Source organism: Engraulis encrasicolus, unplaced genomic scaffold, assembly GCF_034702125.1.
Source record: "Engraulis encrasicolus isolate BLACKSEA-1 unplaced genomic scaffold, IST_EnEncr_1.0 scaffold_218_np1212, whole genome shotgun sequence".
In the NCBI taxonomy this organism is placed as follows: Eukaryota; Metazoa; Chordata; class Actinopteri; order Clupeiformes; family Engraulidae; genus Engraulis; species Engraulis encrasicolus.
The window spans coordinates 32,536-55,000 of NW_026945502.1; the positions used below are offsets into that span (position 1 = coordinate 32,536).

A 22,465-nucleotide genomic window follows, 5' to 3' on the forward strand; every position below is an offset into this window, starting at 1 on the left:
GAGAGAGAGACACACACACAGACGCACACCGCACCTTCTACCTGCACTAAACACACACACACACACACACACACACACACACACACACACACTGCTGCTGGTGTACTTGATAGACCTATTTTAATATTTATTTTTCTTCAAAATGCTACTATTACTATGTCAGAACGCTATAAAGGACTTTTAGGAAAAGCACAACAAATACCTCCTCTTAATGTATGTTCTCTACAAGTCTTCTGTTGTCCAGTCTTGCACTTTAAATGTCTGTATGAGCACTGCCCATGTCCATACTGTCTTATGTCCATGTATGAGTACTGTCTATGTCTATACTGTCTATGTCCTTACCTAGATTAATCTATGTCTGCATGGGAAAGCAAGAAATGTAATTTCAAATTCTTTGTATTACCAGTGCATGTAAAGAAATTGACAATAAAGCCAACTTGCCTTGACTTGACATACGTAAGCATAGGCCTACATTTAACAGGTTAGGTTTGTGTTGTATTCGATATGTGGCATTACATAATGTGAATAGCCTAGGAAAGGTCCTGTCCTAAAGCGCACTCGCGTCGCTCCCGCTGGATGTGCTCCTGCATGTGATCAGAGCTGGTTGCACGTCTCGGTCTCAGTGAAACTTTCATTGAGCATAACAATGATATACGTTGTTATCTGCATCTGTTCCGTGCGCAAGGACATAACGCAGAATTCTCTTCTGCCATTTCAGCTCATTCATTTATCTGTCAAATCAGCTCTACACAGTACCCACGCCCGCTTTGCACTTCACTTTGCTCCGACCGATATTGTGGAGAGAGAGAAAGAGAGAGAAAGAGAGAGAGGTTGCATCGGGCTACAGGTAGTACGGGTTCAAATGTGCTACAATGCATCATAACTAATGTAGCATACATCTTCAGCAACCTTATCTCTGTCAGTACCTTCACATGGTAATCAAACATTTCAAACAAGCAATTTAGGGTTAGGTTTAGGGTTAAGGTTAGGGTTAGGGTTAGGTTTAGGGTTAGGTTTAGGGTTAAGTAGAGTTAAGGTTAGGGTTAGGTTTAGGTTTAGGGTCGTATGACATAAGGCGTAAGTACCGAAAGGGCGTCGAATTAGTGAGTCCCGAGTGTATCAGCAGTGTTCTGTCAGCACCCCCTCCCCGCCCCCGCAGACGTTTGGGTAACCATAGCAGCAGTGGGGCAATTCAAATGAATAGGCAGCGTTTCGTTGCCAAACCACGAAAAACGGGCAATAACGTGAATGCACCACGAAAATTAAAGTTATTTTTTTCGTGAATACTTCACGAAATGACAGCGATAGGACTCTCTTCAGCCAATGTTTCAATAATGATCTCTTCAATAATGTACCATGACCATTGTGTGAACACGGCTACATGAAATAACAATTGTTTCACCGAAACTTATAGATTTAAAGAATATTACGGGCGCTGAATTACGAAGTGACTCACTTTCCTTCATCTCCCAGACTATCCTCAAAGGATTAGGTAAGTGTGAAGACCAGACGAGAACATCGTTGTCTTCTGCTGCTCAACTACCTTGCCTGGGGTTGTTAAGGCTGGAGTCTAGCATGACTGGAATAATCATTTGTGTATCTCCTGGCCATACTCGCTTATCTTGAAAGCGAATGCTATCACTGGTCTAGGCTATTTGGCTTCAGCAAAATTGTTAATGGTCTTTTTCACCGGGCAATCCTGTCCCTGGGTGACAAAGCTATTAGCTATCCTCACGAGCTAGAAGTTGGCACTTCACTGTATCCACCCCTGTTTCTGCTGCTGCTACTGTTGGATCCCCTGCGGTTACCACTGACTAACACAAAAGCCCCCCGGCACTTAGTCAAGGTTACAGAAGGCAGTGTTAGCTACAGCTAAACTCCTCTGTTAGCCTTGCGGCTTTTGGGATTGCATTTGACATCCCTGTTACAGACAAGGGTTATTTTACGCATCCTATCCCTTACAGTGTATACAATGACAGGCCACAAAGCTGCTCGTAAAAGACCCCCCCAAGAAGACCGTCCATGCCCAAGAGGCTGTGGGTTGGAAATAAAGGCTGCAGATACGTCGTGATGCAGTGAGCCGCGCAGTTAACATCACGCAGGTACTCTGGGGCACCTCTCCAAAATTGTGTCTCGACGCAGGGAATGATGCAGACAGTGACGGAGTGAACGGCGGGAAGGAGAGAAATAGGTCTCTGATTGGTCCTCTCGACCAGCCTGCTCTGTCCTAGAGTCGAGAACAAGCTACTTCCTTGTTCTAACCTTCGTCGGGCTACGGACTGTGTGAGCTCTTCATTAAATAAGTTGCCGTGCTTTTGTCGTTTCATTTATTTACACGAACCAAAGACAACACGTGCGCTTGCAAATTACAACGCTGAAGTTATTTGGACAGTTGAACAGTGTTTTCGAGGTCGAGGAAACATTCCGCTTTGTGCGTCCTATCCTCGACAAATGAGCCACTTCTTTGTTCCAAACTACCGCGGTGGCTGCCAGTGCGATCAAAAATGCACGTAACATAAAGATTTAATGTTTCATTTTATTGTCGTCGAATCTGTGAAGCTAAAAAAAACAACAAAACAAAAAAAAAACGTGCAGGTACACACTACTGGTGAATTTGGCTGCATCTATTCGTCCCCAGCCCGACCTCGACTCGGAGGATGAGGATTGGGAGGACTCTCAGTCACACCGTGGCGTGGCGGCTCAGCCCCATGATCCCACGAATACAGCTGGCCATGTTACCACACCACCCTCCCATCGATCACCATGACTGAAGTGTCTTGAGCATGATACTATGCTGCTACTATGCTTTATTGAGATGATGGTTTGCGGCGGTCCTTTGAAAGTGTGGGGCATGAATACAATTTCAGAGTATGCAGTGCTATGTTACAATGACAATGGGAGTGTGCAAGGTGGGCTTTTTACTGTATCTCCTGGTAAGCCAATGATGAAAATAGCATTGGTCAGTCTGTAAAAACATAATTTGCACCAAGTAGCACAGCAAACAAGCTGCACTACAAGCTAGCTCTCAAAGCAATGCCTAATTTGCAGCAGGCACATTATATGCAACAATGCCACAAATGATGTCACATACAGCAAGTGCCACAAAGCAAGCTTTCACAAAGAGGAAAGTATGCAAGCATGTAGGCAAGCAAGTGCTATGCTGTGCCATGGCCACGCTATGGCGTTGTCGGTGGTTGACCTGAGACACTCATGGCTCAACCTCTTATCCATACATGATAGGAACAAAATGGCGGTCTTGGACCACCGTGTCTCTCTTCGGAGCGACTGCGATGAATGCTATTCAGCAACAGTTTGAGGAGCTGAAGAAACAGTAGCCTGCGGTCAAGGTCGTGGTCCCTCCTCGTCAGATGACCTGCACCAAACCTGCTCCGAATGACCACCGCCAGCCCTCCTATTCTGCACCGGCATCTCCTCAACGGTCTCAGCCCTCTGCGAGTACTGACCGTAAAGAGGCCGCCCAGGAGTCTCGTACCCGATCCCTGCGGGAGGGACAACAATTGCATCACTTGAATTCTTGCACCAAGTCTGGAATAAAGTCATTCAAGAACAATGTGAAGGACTAATGGAAACGCATGAATGCTGTGACTACAAATCCGGCTTATTCTGCCAAATATTGATTTCTGAACTCTTCCTATATTAATACACACCAAGGCCAACTTCTAGAATCCTGCCCCCCGTGGAGGGCACAGTGACCACAGATGGTCCCCTGACCGTGGGGAATTGGGCGGAAAGGGCAGATAGCCTGCCTTTGGCAGGCGTGCCCTACGGGACCGCCCATGTGGCGGGCCTCTCGGCCCCATTTTGTCCAGTGCGGCAAGCCAAGGCCCCTCGTCGTCTGCACCCGAAGTTATACTGTTAGCCCAGTGTACTGATGCATGGGAAAAATGCACTTTGCAACTCCCCCTGAGTTCAACAGGTTCCCCCAAATTTCACTCAATCGTCCCTCAGTGGCCCTTGGTGAAGAGGCAACGTTACTCGCTAAAGAAGCGATAAGATTACGATTTGATTACGATAAGATTAATGCACATTAAAGACACACAAAACACAATATGGCCTATACAGAGTCTAGTCATCTAGGTCCATAAGCTGTTAAGGTAGCACAGTCCAATCAAAATAAAAAAGTTACTAAGTTACTAAGTTAAGTTACTAAAAAGAAGTTACTAAAAGTTACAAAAAGTTAATTAGTTACTAGTTACGTTACTAAAATTAATTTACTAAAAAACTGTCTACTGTTCACCCCCTTTGTTAAGCAAAGCAATAGAATGAGGGAGATATAAGTGTTTATATTTATTTTTTCGACAGCAAGGCAATCTGAAAGGTCTTCCAGAAGGGAAGAGCTCATATTCCTATAGCATATCGTCGGCTTGCTACCAAAACCGCCTAAGTCCGATTTTGGGGTTTTCGGAAAACAGGGAAAAACTATGCGCCAAAGGGGGCGCCAAACATCAGTGGCGGTTCTAGGAAATCTGAGACCCTGGGCAAAGAGCAATTGTGAGTCCCCCCTAATAATTTTGATCAAAGGAGATTTTTGCAGAACTCCCCTTTTTAACTCCCTTACCACATCTGCATCATCCTGTCGTCTGTGTCATTGGTCCACTACAAACAGTAGGCCTACCTGTCTAAGATGTTAATTTATTTTCTTTATTTATTTTGAGTGAAGCTGCAAGTCAAACATGAAATGGCTCCTAAGGAAAACAAAACACTTTAAAATAAATTATTTGAAGCAGCACAACAAGAGCAATGCACTGCACATTATTTTGATAGTTATACTATTCTTTTTTTATTTTTATTCCAAACTTTAATCCTGGATATGGTGAATGATTGAAATATTTTTGTAGATCTTGTAACAATCTAGCATGCTGGTAAATCTCATGTCTACCAACAGATTTTCATTCCTTTCTAGCACTCTCCGTTATATTAGCTTTCAATGAAACATTATTTACATTCTCATTCAGAGTAGAATTCTTTCTGTTATTATGCCAGAGCAATTGCCACAATGGTAATTCATACATTCCTCATATCACGGCAGATCACGACTCCAAGGTCACACAGAGTAAGCCATGCAGTGACGTCCAATCTCCATGTTGAGGTCCCATCAATCATGGAGGAGGATGAAGGGGTGGGGCACTTCTATGGTCCTTGTACCTCCTCACGAATTGTCTCCTCCTTGTTCATCATCTTTGCTTAACTTCTGCTCTTCTCCATGCTCATAGAACTGCCCCACCCTCCCAACCTTGCCCATGACCGAGGTAACCTGGTCATAGAACTGTGCCCCGCCCACTTCAACACCATGACCGTGGCATTCAGAACATGGTATAGAACCACTACTGGACATTTGGAGTTATCTATCCTGCGGTGTAAGCTGTAATGCACTGCACTAATGACGTCTACACGATGTTATTCTAAATCTACATTATAAAACATGAAATAAACATGTGATATAACAGATTGTCACGAGATGATGCAGTCCATGGCAGTCTTCTATAAACCTATATTAACATCAAATAAAGCACATAATTAATAATTGTTCAATTCTTTACAAGGCTACACCTATTGATTAAAGAAAAGCTACAACCATTGTGTGATAAGATTATCTCAGACAGATGTCTAAGAATGAAGTTTTGAAACATGGCCATAGTCTTTGAAGAGAGAGAGAGAGAGAGAGAGAGAGAGAGAGAGAGAGAGAGAGAGAGAGAAAAAAACTCTTAACAGATGTAAATAAACTGCTTCTTTCATCAAAATTGGCTAAGTCAAGTTACCCAAGTTATTCACGTTGGCAGAACAATTGTGCACAGGGCCCCAGGATGAATAGAGAGGGCCCCCATACCACCTGCCAAGATCATAATAGGGCCCCTGCCACCTACAGGAGGGCCTTAGGCCTACAGGTAAATGCCCTCCTTGTCCTCCCTATTGCTATGTCCCCGGTCATTCATTTTCTCATAGGCAGTGTGTGACTTTATACATACAGATTTTTGAATCTGGTGACTGTTGTGATTGAGCAACGATTCTGGCAAAAAGCAGGGTGATGCAGCTGTGGTAGGGGAGTAAGTGTATGCAAAAACCTAATTTCGATCAAATTCGGACTTAGGTGGTTTTGGTAGCAAGCCGACGATATGCAAAGGGTTTAGAGCAGGGGTATTCAATTATATTTCAACGAGGGGCATTTTTCCAAATTCCTCCCATAGGGAGCCGAACTATACATATGTATTATGGTTGCCGACAATATGGGAAAATATGGGAGACTTCATTGAAGTGGAGGGTCTGGGGGTCCTCCACCAGAAAATTTTGCATTTCTTAGATGTAATTACCTGCATTTTAATGTCCCGTGTCCCGTTTCAGCATGATAACGGACCCATACTTTTTTCTCTAAATAAAAAAAAAAAGATTCCGTATTTGAAGGGGCTTGTGGGCGGCCAGAACCTTGCTGTCCAAGGGCCAATCTTGTCCACCATTTTGAGTGTATGTTCCGTGCAACTTTTCACTTATTCTCTGCTGAACTTTGCTGCAAATAAAATCCACATGCTGTGACCAGGAAAAAAACACTGTCCACATACTTCTAGGTATTCGAATGATGCTGACTGGGTTATGGGTTTGTACGATACATGTTGTCGTCCACCATCTGAGGCTGAGGATGGTTTCTGTTACAGATACTTCCTGGTGCCCAAAAAGGATGGTGGTCTACGGCCTATCTGAGACCTCAAACGTCTCAACCCGTTTTTTAGAGTCTTGAGCAGGGGTCCCCAAACTTTTTTCTCTGGGGGCCACATTATCGTTCCTGACTGTGATCAGGGGCCGGATCAATCATGTGGGCTTTATACTAGGCCCCTGCCTGTTATAGCCATAATTTCTAGCACAAAATAGTTCATCATTATAAGTGATTTGCAAAAGCAGTGAGTGCTTCACATTTTTTTCTATTTGAAATACCACAGGCATTCCTTTTTGATTTCTAATAACCATGTAAAAATAACAAGGAAAGGTTAGAAAAATATGGTGATTTACAGTTTATGATACAATAGAATAGATTCAAGATTCAAGATTCAAGATTTTTATTTGTCACATGCTTCCTTGTGCAAGCACAATTGGCAGTGAAATGGGGGTTGCAACTGCTCAGTGCTGTGTTGGATGGTAAAAAATGAAAATAATAAAATAAATTAAAAATAAAAAATAATTAAAAATAGTTATTGTCTTAATTCAAAAAGCGGATGGCTTGAGGAAAAAAACTCTTACGCAGTCTCTCTGTTCTACATCTTATGGAACGTAGTCGTTTCCCTGAGGGCAGCCTTTCAAACATGGAGTGACTAGGATGAAATGTGTCTTTCATAATCCTTTGTGCTCGTGTCTTTGTCCTTCTTGCATATACATCTTGCAGCCCTGGAAGGATGGCGCCAGTGATTTTTTCTGCAGCATGCACTACTCTGTGCAGGGCTATCTTGTCCTGAGCTGTGCAGTTGCCATACCATGTTGTAATGCTTCCTGTAATTACTGACTCAATTGTGGCAGAATAGAAGGACTTCTGCATGTCTGATGGAATTCTGAACTTCCTTAGCCTCCTGAGGTGGTACAGACGCTGCCTGGCCTTTTTCACTACGGTGGTGATGTGAGGTGACCAAGACAGATCTTCAGAAATGTTGACGCCTAGATACTTGAAACAGCTCACTCTTTCCACAGGGGTACCAAAGATTTCCAGTTGAGCATAGTTCTTCTGATCTTTTCCTCTTCTGTAGTCCACCACAAGTTCTTTGGTTTTGGTGACGTTGAGCTCTAAACTGTTCTCTGCACACCAGGATGACAACATCTCAATTTCATTGAAGTCGGCTGTTTCATCATTGTTGGAGATGAGTCCTACCACCACTGTGTCATCTGCAAATTTCACGATGGAATTGGAGCTGTGGATAGCTGAGCAGTCATGGGTATAAAGGGAGTACAACAGAGGGCTGAGAACGCAACCTTGCGGCGCGCCGATGTTGAGGGAGATTATGCTAGAGGAGCAGTTGCCAATCTTCACTGCCTGAGGTCTGTTTGACAAGAAGTTGAGTATCCATGCACATAGAGAATGACAAAGTCCAATGTTTTTCAGCTTGGATACTAGTTTTGAGGGCACGATGGTATTAAATGCTGAGCTGTAGTCAATGAATAGTAGTCTTGCATAGTTGCCCTGTCCTTTATCCAGGTGAGAAAGGGTGGTGTGAAGGACATGGGAGATGGCATCATCAGTGCTCCTATTTTCACGATAGGCAAATTGAAGGGGGTCTAATGAGCCAGGGACAGAAGAGCAGATTATATTTTTAACAAGCTTCTCAAAGCACTTCATTACAACAGATGTTAAAGCAATGGGGCGGTAGTCATTCAAACAGCTTGGATTGGCCTTTTTGGGTACGGGTATGATAGTTGACCTTTTAAAACAATTGGGAACAGTGGAGCTGGCTAAGGACAGATTGAATATTGTTGTGAAGACAGGAGCAAGTTGATCAGCACAAGATTTTAACAACCTTCCAGGAATACCATCTGGCCCAGCTGCCTTTCTGCCGTTTACTTGCTTAAGTACTCTTCTAACATCGTGCATAGACACTGATGGTAGAGGACAAACACCGGTGTGTACATCAATTGCATCACTTGCGCTGTTAAAAACACGTGCGTTACTGTGAGTGCGCTCGTCGTCACTGACCTCAAAGCGCGCATAGAATGCGTTGAGCTCGTTGACCAGCGTTGAGTCCGCAGCCATGGTGAGAGGGGGTCTTTTATAATCAGTGATCATTTTCAACCCCTGCCATACACTTCTACTGTCGTTGTTACTCAGATTCAACTCAACTTTCTCTCAATATCTTTTCTTGGCCAGCTTCACTGCTTTTCTGAGCTCATAACAAGTTGATTTATATGGCGCCATATTTCCAGATAAAAGACATTCGTTATACGCAGTTGTTCGTGCGTTCAGGGCTTCACGAATAGATCTGTCGACCCATGGCTTCTGATTTGGATACAATGATACAATAGAAATGGTAGGCCTGTTTATATTACAGTGAGATGAGAAACTATCAAGACAAGATGGGATTGCTTCTTTGGGCCAGTTCAAATGGTGAGGTGCAGAGAGGTGGAGGGCCAGTCAAAAGGGCATGGCGGGCCGCATCCGGCCCCCGGGCCTTAGTTTGGGGATTCCTGATCTTACGGTTTTAAATGATGACTCCAGTGATCGTTATGCGCTCGGTGGTGCATCGTGATGACTAGTTCACTTCAGTTGACCTGAAGGACGCCTACTTTCAAATTCACATCTACCCTCTGCATAGGAAATACCTATGCTTTGCCTTTGAGGGGGTGCCTTACACACACACTCACACACACACACACACACACACACACACACACACACACACACACACACACACACACACACACACACACACACACACACACACACACACACACGCGGAGTGAGTGTCAGGACATCAGATTAGGGAGGACAGCTATTTGTTTGGATTTCAGAATGTTGTCATTGTCAGGATGTTGTGTCTAATCCTTCTGAGTTTGTCAGGCTCCTGCCAGCTGGTTTATTTCAGTATAGAAAAAAAACAAACATGGCTTGGACAAAGTGATGGATCAAGTGATGATGATGATGTTGATGATGGTGTTGATGATGAGACTATTGTAGAATGCGTACATTCACAAAGAATTGAGTACAGTTACATGTAATGTCCACAAGATGGCAGGCTGTCATACTTGTCATACTTGTACACACACACACACACACACACACACACACACACTGCAGATAAAATTATGCACTGGCAATCTCTCTCTCAGTCTCTTCCCCCCCCCCCTCTCTCTCTCTCTCTCTCTCTCTCTTTCAAAGTACCAGCGCTCTCTATTTCAGAAATATTTTATTATCCCCCTATCCAAAAAAAGGCTAAGTAATAAAACCTGAATAAAACTAAATCATTCACTACACTACATGTGCAGCGTGTGCCAAAACAGTGCATGGCAGTTATGCTGTTTAAACACCTGCCACAGGTGCATCCTGTTTCCTCCTTGTGCCCCCATCCAGAAACCCCGACATGAAACTAATACTCAGACGCATACATGTAGGCCTGAACTGGTAATCTGGCATACAGGGCATTGTACCACTGGGCCTAAAGTCCTCTAAGTCCTTAGCGTCCCATTTTGTTTCTAGTTCGTTTTTTGTTCCTTAGAGACTGGCCCAGAATATAGGCTAAATGGGACGGCCATTGGTCCATTTTTTAAATTATACTACCATTGACGATGGAGTGAGCCATAATATGGCAGAGAAATGGGGCAGTCCTGAAGTGCCCTTGAGCAAGGCACCTAACTCCAAATTGCTCCAGGGACTGTAACCAACACCCTGTACCTAAATAACTATAAGTTGCTTTGGATAAAAAGTGTCAGCTAAATGTAATAAGCAGAGATGGAGCTGTGTGAGAGGCAAGACCAGAGTGTCTACACCAAAAATGCTCGAGGGGCCCTTGAACAAGGCACCTAACCCCATATTGCTCCATGGACTGTAACCAATACCCTAGACCAGACCAAGACCAGAGTGTCTACACCAAAAATGCCCGGGTCCCAGCCCATCCCTGTGTGTAAATCTGAACATGTTGACACATGACCTGCAGGGCAGGAATATTATCTATCCTCCTGTCTGGCACATGCAGAGTGCGTTACAGTATGCGGCCTTGCCTCCTCCACTTGTGCTTGTTTCCTCGCCCCGCCTCCTGGCCCCTCCTCCGTGGAGAAAACGAAGTTTCCCAGCTGTCAGCCTAGCCACAACAACTTTTGAGGGACTGTTTTTCATTCACCATCCCAATTGCAAATGAGAAAAAGACTTTACAATTGAGCTTTTGCAAGATATTGAATTATAATGCTGTTGTCAGTGATGTCATCATGACATATTACTTCCTGGTACGAGGAGACAAGCACAAGTGGAGGAGGCAAGGTTGCATATTGTAACGCACTCAGTATGCTAGAAAGGACTCAACACACATGCTTTGCATACAGCAACTGCCGAGTGTGCATGTGTGCACGCGTGCATGTGTTTGTGTGGGTGGAGGATAAGCTGTTGAAGATAAAGGATAAGTGAGTATGCTATTTTTCAGCCATTGTGAAACTTAGAATGTCAGTTTGACACAGCACACAATGCACACCACAACATTGCATTTAAGTCTATCCCATTGCACACAACGACATTGCAACGGCATCCCACACTGTGAGACCCGTTTCCAGTTTTTCGCTTACAAATAGTATGAAACTGGCCTGGGCTCATTTCCTGTGAGGAACATGAGTCAGAATAAAAGGTTAGTAGAAAAGAAAATGTTTCTTGAGTGCTCCAGTGATGCAACCTTGCGCAAGAAGAGCACTGATGGCTCAGTCCCCAGACCTCAGATTTTGTTTGCTCAATGCTTTTTTCATCATCTCCTTCTCTTTCTGTATCTCTCACCTTCAAATACATACACAGAGATTCACAAACAGGATGCAGGGAAGATGGGGGTGCACAGGGGCTATGATTTGTTCTTTTGAACCCATTGTGTCCTGGAGACACATATACGGGTTTTTCAGGATTTTGAGATTTTAGCTGTTTTATTAACTATGTGGGTATGTTAGCTGAATGAACACATTACAATGCAAGGGGAGGCTCTTGGCTTGGCTTTAACTCATTTCATGATTGTATGTGCTTCGGAGACTGATATTTAGGATTTAATAGGAAGAGGGAACCCATTCCCAAAAAGGGCTTAGGAAAAAATGGGTTAAACAATTTTCTATAGGCCTGGCTGGTTCCAGTGGACCCAAATTTCAGAGTGGTAAAGGACCATAGACCTCAAAGAATAAATGTGATTTCCGGTGCTGTTTGAACGTAGCCAGTGTGGGGGCTTTGTGGATATGGAGAGATTGCTCCAAAGGGTGGGGGCAGCAATACAGAAGGCTCTGTCTGTCGCCAAAAAGTCTGTAGCCTTCCACAACAGGGTGCCAAATGGGACAAAACACACAGCACTGTCTCCATGAGTGGAAAAGTTTCGACAACCTCCAGCAGCCCACAAGGATTAAAGCAAATTAAAACTAGGTAGGTGAAGAGTGTGTGTGTGTGTGTGTGTGTGTGTGTGTGTGTGTGTGTGTGTGTGTGTGTGTGTGTGTGTGTGTGTGTGTGTGTGTGTGTGTGTGTGTGTGTGTGTGTGTTGACTGTGGACTTAATTCTAATGTTGCCTTTTCATCACACAGAGAGGAATTAGTTTACCTTCACCCATGTGTGTGCGCGAGTGTGTGTGTGTGTGTGTGTGTGTGTGTGTGTGTGTGTGTGTGTGTGTGTGTGTGTGTGTGTGTGTGTGTGTGTGTGTGTGTGTGTGTGTGTGTGTGTGTGTGTGTGCGTTGACTGAGGACTTAATTGTAATGTTGCCTTTTCATCAGACAGAGAGGAGTTTACCTTCATACCCCACCACCACCACACACACGCACGCACGCACGCGCACACACACACACACACACACACACACACACACACACACACACACACACACACACACACACACACACACACACACACACACACACACACACACACACACACACACCTGTAACCTGACATTTTCAGAATCTAACCTTCCCATTCAGTCATACCCAGAGGCCTGAATTTAAAGGAGCACAAGGTAGCATTTTCACAGAAAAGTATAGCCTTCAGGAGTCTACCAATGGTTAAACAAGTCAATAGTGAGCGAATGAAGCCAGTCTCGCTCCCAACAGGGGTCTGTAAGTAGGCGAGTACATTTAGGGTTAACCCCCCAAAAAAATGATACAAAAGGGTTTTTTATGCAATCTATTACTATTGGACCTGCTAAATGACATATTAAAAATCTAGTAAAATCTGACTTTGGGAAGTTAGTTATTTTCAACATAGGCTTATTATAGGGTCGAGAGACACTTCAGGTGAATAGGCCAAAAAATGTAGCTTTCCGATATCACCATGAAACTTAATCCGGTGATTACTCACATATTTGTGAGAAAAAAATGTATTGCAAGTTTTCTGAAATGTTATGTTTTAATATGGTAATTGGACTATATCTAATTAAATATGCATTAAATTTCAAAATGCAAAACCTCAAAATCTGAAAAAGCCAAGCTCAAAATTACTCTTTTATTTTGTTTCTAGTAAGCCAGAAGATATCTTCAGAAGAGATTATGGACATCTCTTTTTGTTTTGTAGTAAATCTAAAAATATTTGTGCAGACACACCAGCTAGCATTTATTTTTCAAAACATGATTATTTAACATCTCTCTTAGATAAATAATTGAGTTTTATGTGTCTCAAGTTCTTCCAGACATTATTTGAGTCTGGTGGTATCATTCTTAGCATGTATCAAGGGCAAGGTCAGCTGTCCTCAACTCATAGCCTCTCCACAGAGGTGTCATAAGGGCTGGTGCTGGGACTCCTATTTGCCATGTACACCACATCACTGGGCCATGTTATCTGTTCTCACAGCTTCTCATACTACTGTTACACCGATGAAGCAAAGTTACTTTGTGCCAGATGACTCCACGGTCACACACATTTCCGCTTGCCTCTCTGAACTATCCACAAGTATGAAGGAATGCAACCTACAGTTGAGCCTCGCCCAAATGCACTGCTAGTGAGCCCAGCCAAAGATTTAGGTTGCCATGATATCGAGCTCAATATGGATTCTGCTACTGTTGACTCAAATAAGGCCACAAGAAATCTAGGTGTCATTGTTGATGACCATCTATCATTCTCTGACCACATAGCCTCGGTTTCCCAGTCATGTCCTCTTTTTCATGCCCTAATTGAATACAAGGCCCTGACCCTTGCCTATGAAGCTACAACAGGCCCTACTCTGGCTTACCCGAAAGCTATGCTAAAGCCCTATGTCCTTTAAGGACATTGTCTGTCTCCTGTACCAACCGTTTCACCTTGCCCTGTACTTACACATGTAGTGGCTCCTGTCTGTTCAGTTCAGCTGCTGAAAGACCCAAAATACCTAGTGACACCATGATTCATCACTGATGATGTGCCCTGACAAACAGCACATGGATATTATCATAGCAGTAGTGTCTTTATCCACCCAAACAGCACTCCAAACAAACAGATCCTGAAAACATGTTAGTTCATGCCAATGTAATTATCATGTAGTAACCTTTATTTTAAAAAACTTTGATCTTGAAAATGACACCTTTCCTGAAGTCAGATTTTCCTAGATTTTTAGTATGTTATTAAGGACATTTAGAGGTAACAAAATCAGTTGAAAAACCTTTTGTATCAATTTTTTTGGGGTTAGGTCTTTTTTTTGCATAGATGTACTCGCCTAAAGCTGAAAACCCCATATGTAAGTTTTGGCCGCGCGGTCCGCTCTCAGGTGTCGTGACGAATCGAGATTGCTTTACGTCACTTAGCCAGGCCCCTCTCTGCCAGGCTAGTTATTAGCTAGTTTCGTAGCCTGCTAGCTGCTACTACCGGCAGTCACTCGCGTCTGGGGAGCGGTGAAGAGTGTTTGGGTCATGGCCGAGCCACCAAGGAAGACACCGAGAACAGAGGAGCAAAGACAGAGGAAGAGGGTACGAGGCAAAGAAAGGGGTCGCACCCGTGTGAACATTGGGAAGGCATTTTCTGAATGGAGAGAGTTGATGGCTAAAGAGGGACACAGATCCGACGCAGAACTGGCAGCCATGCTCTTGAACTTGTGAGTACCCGCTATTTTTTTATATTTAGTCCAGTCCTACAACCTAGAACTTTCGTCCCTTTCACTGCAGTGATTGAGGCTTGTGATTTACTTTTCTAAACGGAAATCCATGTTCAAGTTGAGTCGTTAGCAACTTTTCTTCTTTCATGTTGTGTTCGTGGAGTAGGGCTTTGCTTGCAGACTTGTAAAGCTATGCTAGTATGTGTTCGCTTGTTTTGGAGTGCCAATGTCAAGCGTTTCATATTCTGGCTTTCAGATGCTGAATAATATGAAATGGTCGATGTTTTCACTTCCCATATTTGCAAAATTTCTCCACGCGTCGCGTGATATTGTCAATCTATTATCTGCCTTTTAGATCATAACGAGACGGGCAAGCCTGGCCCTTCTGGTGATGGTGTTCTAACAAACTTGTTTCCTCCCGAGTTCGATAATATTACCTCTAGCCGAGCTTCGAAATATACGGACACTTGTGATCCGCTTAGAATAAGAATAGCGTTTTGATCCGAACAAGAATTGTTGTCTAGTATTACGCGTGAAAATGGATTCATTTTTTTCGGAGTATGACTGTACAGTAATCGGGATAGTGCAGAACTTGTCTACGTTTATTGCGGCGTGTATGTTGGTAGTGCCACTGCCTGCATGCTGTATGTTGTATGTAAGGTAGAACCAACTTCTATAAGTGTCTGCTAATACAAAGGACTCCACGAATACACCATGATGCGGGAAAATCCCATTCAAGATCAGCAACAGTATTATAGCAAATAGTATCTTGAGTTTTCTCTTGAGAATGTCTGTGTTTAGTATCTGACGTGGGCTGACTGCACTTGTGAATCAGATGACCGAACCGAAGTGCAGACTAGAGCTACCACACAATGCTAATGAGGATTGCCAGTGACAGTGACCCCCTTCCCCCACGACTGCTTTACATTTAGACACCTGTGAATCAGATGACCTAAGTGCACTAACTCCTACCACCACACAATGCGAATGAGGATTGCCATTGACAGTGACACCCTTCCCCCCACGACTGCTTTACATTTAGACTAAAAGTTCCAGTACTTCTATGCCTGTGACAAATAAAAGTACTTGTAAAAAAATACTTCACTTACCCTGGCCCTGTATGCTTATTTGGCTATCCACTCCCCTTTACATGTAAAGTAGACAAAAGGTGCATGTGGTATCAACACCATCATCAGTTACATTTATGTATGTGTTACTACTATGTACCCACATTAGGTTGGAGCAAACCACAAAGATGTTGTTCCATGGATCAAGGACATTGTGAACCACTTTTGGTATTGCAGCAGGCACGCCAACACCGTGGATGTGTTCTTGGTATGTATGAAGGATTTTTTTTTTAAAAGTCAAACTTTTGTTGTGGTTCACTCATATTTACAATCTGTCTTTGCTATAGACAATGTGGCGTGGTGTTGTATGCCATGTGGTGAACAAGCACTCCTGGCTTGGAGGAAGATGTGATCATCTCCCACTGGATGAAGGCAGCCAGAATAAGCCCTGGCTCAGAAAAGGTAATTTTACCCAATGTCTGAGTGTGGTGGGTATCCATATGGGAGTTTTTTTCCCTTCTTTTTCTAATGACCCTTGTTGTTACAGGTGGAGCTGATCACGAGGCACTCATCCAAGTTGTGCTGGACAAAAGATGGCTGGACCAGGTGAAGAAGTTCCTAAACTTCCGGTACTCTTTTATTTTAGATCTCAATCATGATCAATCGTGATTAGAAAGCAGCATAAATAACACCCAAGAAAGTAGTGTGGTTGTTGTCACATCTTGTTGCTTATTGAGACAGCAGAACAACAGTCTTACCATTTGTGTAATTGTAATAACCTGTGTGTGCTCTAATCAAACAGGACCACCTCTGACTTGGAGAACTTCCAAAACCACATACTGATGTATGCTTCCAAGTGCATGTCGTACACGCCTTTTGTCTACAAGACCCGGACTCTACTGGCCGCCATTGACTACAACAAGCATAATGGACGTCGCCCTGCACAGAACCGGGAAGGGAAAATAATGTAAGTTTTCACACTAACTCAGTGCTTGAAGTGGAAAAGAAGAGGTGCAGGAACCATAATCATCCAAAATGATGGAACCCTGATTATCCAACAGTCTCATCAGTACAAGTCAAGGTTTTGTAGGTCTATTGCCTGCACATGAAAAACATGTTTTGAACTTATAAAATGCGGCGCACGAGAAGTTTTGCCAGAACGCTGATGATGAAAATTGTGTGGAAGGGGAACTGGTTTCTCCTAACTTCCCTCCCACTTCAAGCACTGCACTAACTGCTGTACATGTTTTTGGTTCAGATCTCTTGTAACCTTTTCATAATCAAACACATTTGTTTTGCTCTTTAGCTACAGGCGCAAATACAGCAAGAAGTCAGAGCACTGGAGCGTCTACGCAGTGAAGGAAACAAAGCAATACTCCTACATTCTGGACCTGCAGAGGGCCATTGTGAAGAGAAGACTGGAAAGCGGGACAGGCCTTCCCCGAAAACAGACAATGAGACCAGACGACCCAAGGCGTTTGGGAGTACTTGCCAAGGATCAGCCGCCACCTACAGCAGAACTCGTAAGGATCCAGATGTCTCGAGGGGACAGGAGTCCCAGACAACAGGATGAAGATGAAACTACTCAAGCTAATGTTTAGTGTTTGTAAATAAAATAAAGACTATTTGTTGCAAAAATGTCTTTTTATTTCTATCTAATACACACACAAAACTTTATACATATTTACAAGACTTGAAATGTCACAATGACAAGGGAGCTGGAGTTTCTCATGGGCTTTCACTTGTTTTTCGCAAATACTTGCAGTAACTTACAGTAAGCGCCGTACTCTGTAGCCAGTGTAGTGACCTGTGGGGTCAGGGAACTTTTCTCTGATCCTCCATACACAGCAGCTGGGTATAACGACTCTGTTCCCCACACCCAAGCGTCCATGCTGCCACAACACATACTGTCTGTATGCCGCATGCCTGAACTGACGTTGATCTACACCAGGTAGATCCTCGTCATCAAGTGCAATAATGTCATTCCAGGCTGCTCTGGCCAAGCGTAGCACGCCCTCGTCCAAGACATAGCAGTCCACATAGCCCATTCTGCTTACGCAGTCCTGTGGTCGCTGTCGGCAGCATATTAGTTACTCTGGTGTCGGCATCTCACGGCAGTGTCCACACACACACCACTGGGGCTGACCTGCGGGCTGATCGTCATGTTCAGGACCAGGGGGCACTTCAAAGAACGCCATGACATCCATCAGCAGCCCTGGGGACCTGTTTATCACTGTCTCCAGAACCATGTCCTTCTGGGTAGTGGTCAGGGACTGGAGTTTAGTCTGAAACACACAATATTTTGTTTGGTTATGAGGGTGATAAGATTTCATTTCATTTTCATGGACTATTTGTATAATGACATTGCCCATCTGGGCACAGTAAGCATGGTTTAGCATGAGTGTTATAATGTATTATCCAAATATGATACTTGAAGTAAATGTTCACAAACCCTCAATTCACTAATTCGCCTCTGCTGGGCTTCTTGGATGTGGTGGAGATGCATGTCGTCATAGAGTCTGGGGCGATGAGCTCTCCCCCTGCCCCTGCCTCTGCCAGTGCCACCGCTGCCTCTTGCTCTGCCACCTCTTCCACGACCTCGACCTCTCTGTGGGCCAGCTGTTCCCCCGATGCTTTGCGGGGTGAAGTCAGACGACGTCGACGTTGTAAATGTTGAGGATTCCTGTAGTATCACAAAAAGTCACTGTCACGGTCAAGTCTAGCCCAATCCAGTGTACAATCGTATGGAGTACATGTTTTAGGTCTAGTTGGTGTCATGAAATGCGTGCAAAAGTAGCCAACAAATTCAGCAAGTCAATGGGCTAGTAGGCCTACCAATGATACAGTAAGTAATGAAAACGCTAGGGAAGAAAATTCTTTATGAACCGAACACCAGAGGGAAATAAAACGATAGCCCAATTTCCCTTGCAGGTATTTTTTTATCACTAGCTATTACACAAAAATATTTCTACAATACATTTATTCCCCCTTTCTCCTATCACTTTCAACAGAGAAGACGAACTTCGGCGACATTAGCACAATATTGAAAACCACATTAGAAAAATATCTAAGGGGAAAGAATTGTGTGAGCTGAAGTAGGCCTATCCCAGGATAGGCTGTGTAAAGTTCGATTACCCTTGCATTCATTTCCATTACACTACTACACGTAAATGTTTCGTTACAAGATAATTATTCTCTTTTTCCTCATATTACTTTCAGCAGAAATAGACGAAAACAGTCAGCGATAGACAATTTTGAAAATTCAGACATAAAGCTGGGCCGAAACAACCTGAAGCCGGGCAGCATTCGCCACAGTATTTAGTTAGTTGGTAGGCCTAAGTACAAGACAAACATGCAAAACGACAAAATTATCATATGAAAAACGGAAAATGTACCTGAGAAGACATGGTCGCTGTTTATCTGCCGGGTGTTTATCTGCTGGCACGAATACAGGTCTCACACGCTTGGGGGAGGGGGGAGGGGGAGGGAGTGGGCATTTTTACGACAATGTAATTTCAGGTTAATCCACTGAGGTCGCTATGCTGCCGATAGCCAAACTACCTTGATTCCCTTTAAAAAACAAAAAAACTATTTTTCTCTTCTCTTCTCCTCTCTTCTCTTCCCTTCTCTTCTCGTTCTCTTTCTCTTCTAAAACAAGTCCGACAGGCGGACAACAGATGCGTCCGTCTATGCCCGTTCTGAACCTTTTTTTCCTAAACGCCCCCTTGGCCTCCTCATAACCTGTCAAGGCAAGTTACTCAAAAACTGTAATGCATTGCTGATTACATGTTACTGTCTTTTCAAAACAATCCCTTATAGTCTAGGCAATGGGTGATAAAATTGCTCGCAAGGTGATAAAAGCATGAAACTTGGCACAAATGTTCATTAGGACATGCTTATCGATTTCAGGGGTGGAGCCACAGAGAATTCAATGTTGCATAGCAACGGTTGCTAGGCAAAGCATTTTCCTTAGCAATCAACATCACTGATAGAGTTTCTTAGCACTTTTGTGGTGTCATGATGTCTCCACTCCTTCTCTGGAGCCTCTGGAGTCTCTGGAGCCACAGAGAATTCATGGTTGTATAGCAACGGTTGCTAGGCAAAAGCATTTTCCTTAGCAACCAGCATCACTGATAGAGTTTCTTAGCCCTTTTGTGGTGTCATGATGTCTCCACTCCTTCTCTGTCTCTCTGGAGCCTCTGGAGCCACAGAGAATTCAATGTTGCATAGCAACTGTTGCTAGGCAAAGCATTTTCCTTAGCAACCAGCATCACTGATAGCGTTTCTTAGCACTTTTGTGGTGTCATGATGTCTGAGTCTTGAGTCCTTGTTCATCAGGACATGTTTGTCAGTTTCAGGGCTGGAGCCACTCAGAATTCAATGTTGCATAGCAACGGTTGCTATGCAAATCATTTTCATTGGCAACCAGAATCACTGATTGTTTCTTAGCACTTTTGTGGTGTCATGATGTCTGAATCGTGAGTACTTGTCCTAATATCACTGCATTAATGGTTCAAGAGTTTATATACCACCAATATCTGAGATAATTTCCTCTTTGTTATTCTTGCCATTCTATCTCATTCTCGTAAAGTGCTTATCTAATAATAATAACTATACATCATTTTTATATAGCACTTATTTAGCCCATAGACAATTGTTTCAGTTACTGTAACAAACTGAAAGTTTCCATTTGTCAAGTACTGTAATACACACCATCATCTTTCCACCCCTCTCCACTCTCTGATTGGCCCCCAAGATCTAGTTGCCTCGCTGAGGGATAGAATCCACGCTTTCCAAGTTTTTCAGACAGGAATGATTGTGCAAAGCAACATGGGATATCCCAGGCTAAGACAACACAACTGATACGGTGTGAGCAGCAGTGGCTTAAGCACTCATTCAAACCCAGATGTGTCTGTTTTTGTCTAGATTCTGCCCAATCCCCTTAAGGTTAAGTAAGGATAAGGTTAATAAGAGTGTTTTCCACGCCTTCACATATGGCTGAAGAGAGTTTGAGCCACAGGAACTGTCATCAACTGGCACATAAAGCTGACTGTAACAATGCAATGCCTAAGCACTTGGTAGTGATTTGTATATTCTGTACACATTGCAATAATCAGGTTAATGATAGAGTGGTACGTCAGTAGGTTTTTGGATAGAGAAACAGTACAGCTCTGTAAAAGCTTATATTCCATTTGATTAAGGTTCAGTGTAAATACTGTAAGAATTAAGTTAAGACAGGGATGTGAAACTCACGCCAGGGGAGCAAATTTGGCCCACGGAACCACTTCGCCCATTAGGCCTGCGAGATCTTTGCAAATTTGTATTACAGTTTGCACACATGTACCATCAATATAGACGATGTGACTAAGTGGCTACATTCAGTCAGTCCGAGTTAGAGCACTTTTATAAATCCCCAAAGCAAAATTTTGTTCATTACAAGAATTATGAGTGTGTCCATACTTGTGTAACAGCACATACATAGTTTGTTAGTTTTAAATTTGGATATTGGAATATAATATAAAAAGTAATTATTATATATTAATACAGTAATAGGCAAACAGTATCCATGATTGTAACCAACTGCTAACCAACTATTGGTTAAGAGAAAAACATTTATTTGCATTTAAAGACTATAATCTGCTGTTATTAAATAATTTTAGACAGATTCCATTTATTTCGAAAGCATGTTACAGTTGTCTAAATGATGTAACAATCCATTTAGTAATTTATACTTAGTTCCTGGGTACGCATGTCAACAATTACTTTGTCACTTGACACAACACAGACACATGATGTTGTTCATGTAGGCATCTTTCTTTCCAAATGGTAATGCTGTGCTCTGAATGATCAGTATGCAGTGCTAGGTTCATGTAAAATACAGTGAAATAAAGAGAGGTCTGACTTGAAGTGACACGTAAAGCCCCTCATTACTTCAAATGTGTTCAAGAACTAAAGTGAGAATATTATTCACATAATTGCAATGCTTTGTGGTGTCTAGAATGACACCAAAGGAGTCACAATGCCACAAGTTCCTATATAACATTTTAATGTATTAATACAGTGATATAGCAAAGTCAAGATACACACATATCATACCACAGAATTGATTAAAAACTGTATCATTGATGTTTGTTGCTCAGGAGAGTTAATGGCCTGGCAACCATGGGCAAGAATAAGATCAAAGGGGGTCATAATCATACATATTGCATACATATTATTATTTTAAGCATTATCATGCATTATTTCAGTGATATTTGAAAAATGAGTCAATATTTAGACATAATAAAATTGCTGGGAACTGTATTACTGATGCTGATTGCTAAGGAAGATGATTTACCTAGCAACCGCTGCTAGGCAACATTGACTTTTGAGTGGCTCCACCCCTGATATTTAGTGATATTAGGGCAAGGAGTTAGTATTTACACATAACACCACAAAATTGCTGGTAACTGTATTACTGATTCTAGTTTCTAAGGAAGATGCTTTACCTAGCAACCGTTGCTAGGCAAAATTAAGTTTTGAGTGGCTGCACCCCTGATATTTAGTAATATTAGGGCAAGGAGTCAATATTTAGACATCATAACACCACAAAATTGCTGGGAACTGTATTACTGATGCTGGTTGCTAAGGAAGATGCTTTACCTAGCAACCGTTGCTAGGCAACGCTGAATTCTGAGTGGCTCCACCCCTGAT

At 43.0% G+C, this 22,465-nt stretch overlaps 1 protein-coding gene across 3 annotated transcripts; it reads left to right on the forward strand.

The window, feature by feature from the left end:
• Positions 1-14,344: 14,344 nt before the first annotated feature.
• LOC134442704 (uncharacterized) lies at positions 14,345-18,051 on the forward strand. 3 transcript variants are annotated; one of them, XM_063192746.1, is made up of 6 exons: positions 14,345-14,705; positions 15,942-16,040; positions 16,120-16,234; positions 16,320-16,401; positions 16,575-16,739; positions 17,079-18,051. In XM_063192746.1, exons 3-6 carry the CDS (start codon positions 16,123-16,125, stop codon positions 17,371-17,373), a joined length of 654 nt encoding a protein of 217 aa, XP_063048816.1. In that variant the 5' UTR covers positions 14,345-14,705; positions 15,942-16,040; positions 16,120-16,122; the 3' UTR covers positions 17,374-18,051. The 3 variants fall into 3 exon arrangements, with proteins under 3 accessions (XP_063048816.1, XP_063048815.1, XP_063048817.1); XM_063192745.1 differs by having other exon boundaries at positions 14,345-16,040; XM_063192747.1 differs by having other exon boundaries at positions 14,345-16,040; positions 16,320-16,378; positions 17,079-17,373.
• Positions 18,052-22,465: the final 4,414 nt, after the last annotated feature.

What these genes read in the sequence shown, in the direction of transcription:
- LOC134442704 (XM_063192745.1), top strand. Translation starts at nt 16,123, where the DNA reads ATGTGGCGTGGTGTTGTATGCCATGTGGTGAACAAGCACTCCTGGCTT. An exon ending in TAAGCCCTGGCTCAGAAAAG is followed by an intron (nt 16,235 to 16,319) that starts GTAATTTTACCC and finishes TTGTTGTTACAG; the next exon opens with GTGGAGCTGATCACGAGGCA. An exon ending in AACCGGGAAGGGAAAATAAT is followed by an intron (nt 16,740 to 17,078) that starts GTAAGTTTTCAC and finishes TTTGCTCTTTAG; the next exon opens with CTACAGGCGCAAATACAGCA.